The sequence below is a fragment of the Coturnix japonica genome, chromosome 11, assembly GCF_054131305.1.
Source record: "Coturnix japonica strain WE chromosome 11, WE-NBRP24, whole genome shotgun sequence".
Classification (NCBI taxonomy): domain Eukaryota; kingdom Metazoa; phylum Chordata; class Aves; order Galliformes; family Phasianidae; genus Coturnix; species Coturnix japonica.
This window is the reverse complement of record NC_140673.1, coordinates 16745611-16755668: the sequence shown is the minus strand read 5'-3', so window position 1 is coordinate 16755668 and position 10058 is coordinate 16745611. Positions and strand designations below refer to the sequence as shown.

Genomic DNA, 10058 nt, shown 5'->3' with positions numbered 1-10058 from the left:
ACATTCTGTGTTATTTTTTCTAGGTCTACCCATAGGAGATCTCTTTCCATTGCCAGAGTACTCCACACACATTGACCCGTCCCAGCACTGCCCTCTGAGAATACTGATCAAAAGAGGTTTAAAACAAGACAAGAACAACATTTAAATGAACAAAAATAGAGTCTTGTGAGCCTGCTGTCACAGGGTTCCGTCTGTGCTTGGCAAGCAAGGCTGGAAGCTGGCTTTCCCGCTATGACCAACAGCAGAATACAGTGGAAGCCTCCTCCAGGAAGAGAGAATGTACAGCTTTTATTGTGTTACAGAGAAGCACAGTACGCTTTATCAGTATTCACTGTATGGATCTAAAGAGATACACAATTACTGTGAATATGCTATATTACTAAACTAGTATTACCATGAAAATGAATTTATTTATTTTTTTACCAGACTAGAAGCCTACTCATATCTAGCTTATCTCAGAGGTTTGTTAATTGTTTACAAATATTTTGTTGCTGTGTTGTATCCTGCAGTTCTAGAACTGATGGACAACAGTGCAGACATGAAAAATCTTACCAAAATTCCCAGCTTGATATACATGCTATGTCTAAGGTTTAAAACATTAAATTCCAGACAACTTTATATCTCAAATCTCTTAAGTTTCTTAAAGATCTCTTAAATCTCTGAATATTCAAAATGCTCATAATATACTCACTCCTGAGGAAAACTTCCCCCCCCACACCCCACACCCCAGATTATTTTTTAGTGTTTACTTATGAGGGCTGCTCCAAATGTAATGCCTTCTATTTTATGATGTTGGCCTCAATATCAGAGTTGGGTGGTGGTGGGATGGCAGTGGAGGATGAACCTTCCCAGCAGGTATTCCATTACATTTTGTTGCTGTCTGACAGCACGGTGTCTGATGTGAAAGTGCGGATGAAGTAAAGGTGTGTCACTGAATTGGATCCCACTGACATTCATCAACACTTGGTGAACATTCATGGACACCACACAGTGGATGTGAGAACAGCAAGGCAGTGAGTGGTGCGTTTCAGCAGTGGTGACAGCAACATTAAAGACAAGCCACGTTCTGGACAGCCATGCAGACTTTGGTGAATGCAGCATGCACGCTTGTGTTTATCACCAGTGAAAATGAATAACTAATGGTGGTGACTACATCGAAAAGCAATCTTTTGTAGCTGATAATTTGCTCTATCAGCAGCATTATTGTGCTCTTTGTATTTGTTGCAGTTTCCATGGAAATAAACAGGAGGCATTACTTTCAGAGCAACCTACATAAAATTCACTGGTAATCTACAAACACATTTGCAGTTTTTATTATTGGAAAGTAAACACATCTTTGGTAAATATCTGTTACTTTGTTCTTTACTTAGTTAAAAAACTTAATTCATATTAAAATCTAGATTAACTTATTTTAAATAACTATTGATATAACGAATAAGGCTTACATGGCACAATGCTGAAGGAGATGAATGGGTCTACATAGCAAACCTGAATGATGATTTCAGGTTACACATCCTGTTAATTCTGCATCCATGCTCTGGCTCAGTTTCCTTTAATGCTCTTCAGCCAGGCCTGGGAAGCTAAATCTGAATGAGACCTTTCTAATGAATAATATTTCCAACATTTAAAGGTGCCACAAAGTCTAGAAAATACTGTCTAGTTAAATGATACATTCTGCAGTATGTATTGAATTGTATACTAAAAACTACAGCAAACCAATTAGTGTAAGATTGAAATATTATAGCTGCAGTATCTCCTAAAAATGTCTACTTTACCACTTGTGCAGTAAAACAGAGAAAATACACACTATGCATGCTTTTACAAGTTGTAGGTGACTGCTTGCTCCCAAAGGCACAGGCCACAGTTAATGTGAACGAAGGCCTGATAACAAATATTGGCTTCTGTATAATTACAAAAACACAATTAGAAACTGAATGCTTGAACTGGTATTTTTACTGTTTGCATACAGAATTTCTTCACTTTTTCTAAAAAAAATACAATACCACATCCTTTAAGAAGAGTAACAGCTTTAAGCAGAGCCTGTAATTTCAGAGGAGAAATGTTTGGCTTACAGAGTTTTGGAGATACTTTAAACGTGTCCAAGAAATGGTAAGGTTATTTTTAATAACAATTACAGTTTTATTGTTCTACTACAGTATTTTTTATTCATCTGTCCTTTTAAGGATCTCGTCTTACATTTGAGACAATAAATAGCATACTTTACAATAAATAATATTCAACTCAAAAGTATTGTATGTAGAAAATAATTAACACTGTAATAGGATCTTCAAGATCAATTCCATCTTATATATTCTGCAGCAAAAATAACATTTCTAGTAGGAAGGAATTATTTATAAACCTAGCAAGATCTACACATTCACATGTGTGTAAACAACTTAACAAGGTTTATTATGCTTCCAGAAAAGCTTTGCTTTTACAGTAAGTTTTAAGCTAAATGTTATCATAATATGGTATATTATATATAACAGTGTTGTATCTAGCTCCATCACGCATTTAATTTGAAAATAAAAATGGAGTGCCATTATTTACAATGAAAAGTAACTTTTCCTTCACAAGTGACTGTATCTGCGTGTGAACATAATGTTAGAGCGAGGCATTCCAGATGATCTGCAGCTGAGGTTGGACGAGGATGATTTCGTGATGAACTGTGATGGTCCTGGCAATAAACACCTAGAAATGATATGGAAAATATAGCAGAATTTACAGAGTTTACAGGTAAAACTAAGCTTCAAGATTGAATCAATTTGTTGTTCATGTGCTTACTTTATAATTGTTATATACAAGAAAACACATATGATAAGCACTACTCATAAGTAACTCATGAAGCAGATCCTCTGATCACAGACAGCTTAGCAAAATTTCAGGATGGTCTATGATAAACATCTTGCCAGTTCTCAACATTTAAAGCAAGAAGGTAGAAAAACAACAATGGCATCCTGTGCAACACTGCCATCCACATTTAACATTTCACTCACTGTCTTTGTTATTATAGTACTATTTGTTCAGTTTTAACTGGATAAAAACTGCAGTTCATGTTAACTACATTTTAAAATTTGTTAAAAAAATGTTTATTAGGAAAAAAAAACAAAACATTTTTCGCTTTGATTTCCTGCTCTCCTTCCCTACAAACTGGCATGCTGTCATCACAATTCTTTTAAAGCAAAAAACAGTGATGCAACAACATTGTGTCACACAATTGTCTATTTATTGTTTTATATTCATGCAGCTGTATTGTTTGTCTTTTATATAAATCTATAAACATGATTTATCATGTCTAACACTCATTCTTAAATCTGTCTTATTTTATCATTTACTAATAGTTACAGAAATCATTAGATGAGCACAGTAACTGCAGAAATAGCATCCATACAAAATCAGAGCTTTGTAATGAATTATGCCAGTGTTAGGATGGATTAACACAACACATTATATAAATTATTGCTTAAAAATCATTGCATCATTCTAGTGAGTCATATTGATTAATGATGAATAAGTTAAAAGATTGATCTTACGAATCACATTATTACCAAAATGTTATTATTCTTTTATCTTCATCAATTTACAGGGAAAAAAATAGTCTGATTTGGTCTGGGCTGGCAGTGTGTTTCATAGCTTACTACCTCACCAGACTGAGTTCTGCGTTTTCTTGTTGATACAGAGAACAGCCCTAATATGCCTGTCAGAGAATATGTCATAATGCCACTTAGCAAGCTGTAAGGATCTAGTAATAGATGGTATTTTTCACATTTCTTAAGTACTGTAACATCCGTGAATTTATCAAAATGTGAAAAGTCTGGCTCTTTACACAGTTTATTTCTTGGCTATTATCTGAAGAAGTTTTGATATTGCTTTTGAGTACTCTTGTTGTTTTCTTTACACTTTATTTTGTGAGGGGGAAAAAAAGTATTAATGCCTATTTACATTAATACTCCTATTCATTCTCTCCATCACATAGAGTGGATGTAGAGTGAGGAGCTGGGATTGAGAACAAATCTAAAAAAATGGAAAGAAGAACCCCTGCTGATTTCATTGCACCTTTTTCCTCTTTCTACATACAAATAGATTTTGCCAAATCAAGGAGTATCTGCTAACTTTGAAAGCTTTAGTCACCAATACAGAACAAAAAGTAGTGCTCTGGTCAGGAAAAGAAAAAGTTCTTCAAGTTTGATTTTATGGAGTCTTGAAAGAATGACTTTCTTGTGTATTTATTAAATTATCGTCTGATCTCTTTCACCTGCAAAATTTAACTATTAGTCAAAAAGTTGTTAGTGGTAGTGCAGCTTCTTACGTAATTTAAGAACAGAAACTTAGATGAAAAGTGAAGTAATACTGTGCCTATACCATTTCTAGAAACGGTAGTTAATTGCCTTACACGTTGTGGGGCACAATAGACAAGAGTATTTGTTTCCATACATATCTTTCACTTCACAAATTCAGAATGTCATAGTTAACTAGCGTACTGCTTCAACAGGTCCAAGATTCCTCTAACTTACAAAAGTTTTGAATGAACTTCCATTCAGTGTCAAAATAAACACAGAAACCAGACAAGAAAAAAGTTTTTTTGGGTTATCCATTCCACCTCTTTCCAAATGCAAGATTGTTAGCTGCAGGACATTAGAGTAATCTGACCAGTTTGAATAGTCTGTGGTTGGTTATGATGAAAAATTTTCTGCAGTATTAACAGTGAAAGCAATAAAAACTTCAAGCCTGAAGATTTTCTACTCTGAACTAAACCAAATTACTTCACCATATTCCTGCTGCAGCTCAGTTGATGTTAATATTGAATATGATTCGTTTTGTGGCTAAGATACTTCTACTTTTACTGTGATCAAACAAATGCAGTTTTTAGTTGGTTTTAAATTGTTAGATCGCCTTTAGATTTATACGACACTAACAAATGAGTTTAGTGTATCGAATAACTGGCCTTAGATGTACCAAGTACACAATTAAGTCATGAAATAAATTTAACAGATAATATATCAAAGTTTTGCTTTTCACGTGATATTCGATTCATAAAACTCTTCTATAATATAGTGTCTGTAACATGTTTCATATAAGCAAAGTTTTTGTAAGTTTATATACATAATAATTCAAATTGCCATTGCGGATAGAATCTGGAGCTCAAATAATTTGAAACTTATGTTTAATTTTCCATCTAAGGTTGTTAAATTACAGATCATTGACTCCCACATTGGGAGCACTTTCAGTGATCCCCGTACTGACAATATGATCCTTATTGTATCCAGTTGAAAAACTAAACCAGCCAATGGAGAATCGGGTAAGTGCCAAAGAGGTTTTTTTTACTATATGATGCTGTTTTGCAAGGTTTGAAAATATATTTATGTTCTGTGAGATGAAATAATAAAACTTGAAATCGGTAGGCTTTGGAAATCAACTTTGCAAAACTGTGCAATACAGTAAATCAGATGGCACTTACCTGACCCTTGGCTGGAGCTGCAGCCCTATAGCATCCCACTGCGAATGTCAAGCCAGAAGTATCAAACATGTTAGGATACCTCTAGGAATGCAAATCTGGAATCAGTGACTTTGAGGGATCTGAGAAGGGGAAGAAAGGAAATTTTCAGTTTACTTTAAAGAAAGCCTTTGCTGCAGCTACTTAAGCAGTAGGCAATCAAGGCTTCAATAATTGTAGTTTCACACAAAATCTATATACCTAATTTTTTTGGAAGCAGTTCATGAGGGAGTGACGGAGCTCAGAATGATCTTGATTTTCTATCAGGGGAACTGGGTTTTGTTTTTTCTTTTTGCCTTTCTTGGTTTTTGTTGTGGTTTTTTTGTTTGTTTGGGTTTTTTGTTGTTGTTTTTTTTTTTCTTTTAATATTTAGGTAACTAGGTTTAAAGGGAGCTGTGGTAGTAGTGGCATAAGATTAAGTCTGTCCCAGTGTTATCTTTGATCATTGTATTTGAGGCAGAGAATACTGAAATCCATACCTTGCATCATCCCAGCTAGGACTAATTCCAGTCAGGGATCCTTTTGAATCTGATGAATATTTGTACACCACTAGCAGACAGTGCTTACAAAGCTGTACTATTCGTTGGCAACACTGGAGTTGCTCAGGAGTCACCACCTCTGTGCTTTTACTGAATATGGTTTCCCAAGAGTTCCTGTTATGGAAACAGAGAAGACTTCATGTTTTCTGCGATCTGTGAGCTTTATTCCTTTATATCAGATTTAACAATAGAAGAAAAAGAGAAAACGCATTAACATGCCTGTTTACAGAAATGTTCTATACTATTTAAACAATAATTCAGATGCTGAAGAGTTCAAATACCATATTAAAAAAGTTAACTTTCATATGTGAAACCTCCCAAATGAGTTTTTCATTCAGTATGTTCCTTAAGTATTTATAGGGCTATGAAGTAAATTTAGCACAAAGATTTTATGTCACATAATTGTAGATGGCGTCTTATATCAGGAATAAGAAAAATTTCTATTTTTAACAGGCTACCAGCTGAATGCAGATCTGATGCGATATTAATAAAAGCAATGTGTTATTCCTAAATCTCTCCACAGCACAATAATACTTTAAGTTTGTGATACTAAGAAATTAATACCAGGAGAACATAAAGGACATTGGCACACATTCTGCTTTCTTGTCCAAATAAGAAGAAAGTTTTTAAGTTTAGTCATTAAAATACGACTTTTTATCCCATCAGGCCATATGGAGGTGGTCTTCCACTATTAAGTACAACTTATGAGGTGTATGTACAGAAGCTTTCTTTTTTTAAACACAGACTATCATGCTTTTGTTTGTTTTCTTAAAAAGCCATTTTCCTTTCAAAAATGATAACAAACAAACAAACAAATAAATAAATAATAAACATATTGGATATGTTTTATCGCAGAAGATAGTAGTTTTAGTGTACACATTAACACTTGTGTTTTTGCCTATGTTATGCTCCATGCAAAAATCTGATCGATTACAGACCATTATCTATGCTCTAAAGGCAACGTGGCTGCTGTTAAGGCCACTTTTTCATAAAAATATTTCCCAGTATCACAGATGGCATTGTAAGCTTGATGTTTTTTACTTGGTTGTTAAAGAAGCACTTCAGAGAGCGAGGAAAATTTGCTGCATCTATTTTTTGGGATCAACATGGCATTTGGGTTGATTTAGCCTTGTCCCACTGAGATCAGTAGTAGACTTCACATCCCTGAGGTAAGATGTTTGTTCTTAAAACAATGGTTAGTACACATCAAAGAACCAGCATGCCTACTTCAGCCTAATGAAAGGTTTTTTTAAATTGCACTGTATTAGCATACAATTATGAATATTAATAAGTAAAACAAACTACATATACCTGATTTTTCAGCCTGGATTCCCAGTCTAAATAGTATGTGCAAGCTGAAACTGTTCAGACTTACAAATTTTCCACCACATATATAATTTTCAACTGACAAAAGTATTTCTCTCATTAATTCTTATCCACGTAATAAATTAAGAAACATATTTTCTAAGGCAAAGGTGTTTATTTAATAAGCAGAATAATTATACTGCTCGAAGAACTGCTTTCCTTGGTGTATTTTTCTCAGTATTGTTCCCTGACCATGAAATTTTCACATTTACTATTGCATGAAAATTAATCTACTGTCTTTATTATTTCCTCCACCATGTGACATCTGGTGGAAAGGAACAAAATGAAGTTCTAAGTATTACATTTGTTCACCGGATTCACAGCGTTACACATAATTATTTTCTAATTCAACCCATAAATCTCAAAAATCTCCTGCTAGAAACTCTCCTGATAAATTCTTTAAGTTCTGGGCTTTGAGGTCTGCGATTACTTTCCCATAGTTATGAGAGACTTTATCAGTGAAGAAGAATATATTGACTGCTATAATTATGGTTGATTACGAGCATGACGATATACAATTACCCTAATAAAAAAGATTGATGTTTGGAAATATATGTGTGAATTTTAATAAGATTCCATATAAGTGTTCCTGATCAATCTCTTCCGTATGCTACACAGATTCAGTTCATACTCCATTATACTGCAGTCAACAACGACTGGAGTACTGTTACCCAGTGAAGCTTAATTTATTATGCTGTAACTTAAGTTTCCACACATGAGTAAGAAATCAGTGAGTTCTTCTTAGATTTAGAGAATATTATGCTTGACTGTGCAGTATTTTTTATTATTTCTCATTCTTTTTAAAACCATCTGAGATCAACTGGTACTTCCTGTTAGTTTTGTTTACTATGTAGTAACACAAATGTAGCTTTATGAAATCATCCATATCCATGTAATTTCACTAGGTTTTCTTTGTTTGTTTGTTTCTTTTGAGAGAACATAATCATAATATTTTACGACAGAGAAAAACTGAAAAATTTGCACACCTCTTCTGCCATTAAGAAGGGACTCTTTAGCTGTTGGGGGTTATGTAAAATAAGTGTTTTAGATAGGAAAAAACAAGTGTAAGAAAAGGTTTCTGTGTTAACTAGTTGAGCATGCTAAATTCCTAACAGCTACTTCTAACAAGTCTTAAGACTGTAAATGAAATATAAGATGACTTAACAACTGGCACAACAACAAACCTTCAGCAATGAGAAGATAACTGTAAGACAACAATAAAACTCGTGACCTTTTCGGTAATCTTGGATCCCTCATTCTTATTAACACATTATTCTATTATGTTAGGAAATAATTAACAAGTGCTGTACTTGTGTTCCCTGCATACAAGTAACTGTAAGAGAAGAGTATATTGAGCTTGATTCTTATGTAGATACAATATCTATTAGCATACTACATTTGTTCATCTTCAGTAAACCACTTAAAACATCTTATGCAAGCTACTCAAGTCCCAACCCACTCTTTTAAATGCCGTATATACTTTCAGGGAAATTGTATTTTTGTATGCAATGTCTCTCATACTCACATATTTCTATTTTATCAAGAAATTTGGAGAATCAGGCCACAGGTATAAAACAATCCTTATACAAATGCCACTGATTTCAGGAATGTAGGTTTTGAAGCATTGGATATTAAACTTTTAAAATATGGCCTGATTGCTCTTTCCCCTCTAGAAAATTTATTTGTAATCCAAACATATCTGCTTACCTCAGTGTGCACATTTCCTATTCTGCACATACTTAAATTCCCACCAGTGTATGAACCAGCAAACATAATCAAGCACAAAAATTCTGACCCATTATTTGTAAATGACAGAACAGAGATTGCTTTTGGCAAGAGAGTGTTGCACCTGCGATTGAACTTTTTCTTGCAAGTCTTGAGATGCCAATGATTTTTTAGGGAGTAAATCCACATCTGACACAGTGGCCTGGCCTAAAAACCATTGATTGTCCAAATGAAAGAGTTGAACAAAAGCTCAGCTATTTAGAACATTAGATTATGTCCTTAGATTATTATATTTGTAAAAATCTTCCTGAATGTCTGATTCCATTACTGAAGCAGTTGGCCTAGATTATTAGATTTCTAATTACACTCTCTCTTTACATTGTTTTAAAATGTGTTCAATGTATTACAACGTTCTCTTGAATGAAAATGAGCAATGAAGTACGCCTGCACTGATCGTAACTGTGAAGTTATTAAAAAGATTAAGGTAATTAGTAAAATGGGCTTACCCTGAATTACAGAAACAGTTCCACAGACCTTGACCGTGGCTCCAAAGTAAACGATTAAAAACACGGTTAAAGAGACGGTACAGGTGTAGATTTTCAATGTCTGGAGCCTTCCAGACATGCTGGAGGACCGCACGAACACTTGTCTTGACTATATCCAAAACCTGGGTAAGAGGTATTTGAAGCAAAACAAAGAAAGTCATATTGCAAAATCCAAAAACAACTGTTCTCTGATTCATTGCACACACAGATGACTGCATAGCTATAAATTCCCACAGATGTCTACATTTCATTTCTGTGCATTCAGCAGCAAACTTTTATGAGATGCTTTTTCTGTCAATAAAATGTTGCAAAACTAAATCAAAATATTTTATTTTTATTACAGAGCAGTTCTTTTCCTTTTTTTCATTCTGTTGAATACTAGCTAATTTA

At 34.1% G+C, this 10058-nt stretch overlaps 1 protein-coding gene across 10 annotated transcripts in view; it reads right to left on the bottom strand.

Moving 5' to 3' along the window:
• Positions 1-263: 263 nt before the first annotated feature.
• TTLL7 (tubulin tyrosine ligase like 7) overlaps positions 264-10058 on the bottom strand; it is a 70751-nt gene continuing 60956 nt past the window's right edge. For 7 of the 10 annotated variants that reach the window (XM_015870203.3, XM_015870196.3, XM_015870195.3 and 4 more), the window contains 3 exons: positions 9630-9790; positions 5974-6147; positions 264-2691 (listed from right to left, as the gene is read on the bottom strand). In XM_015870203.3, the coding sequence (XP_015725689.2) occupies positions 2571-2691; positions 5974-6147; positions 9630-9790 (456 nt within the window). In that variant the 3' untranslated portion in view covers positions 264-2570. Of the gene's footprint in view, positions 2692-5458; positions 5578-5973; positions 6148-9629; positions 9791-10058 lie in introns of all 10 variants that reach the window. The other 3 variants (XR_014933023.1, XR_001556888.3, XR_014933022.1) reach the window with 1 other exon arrangement.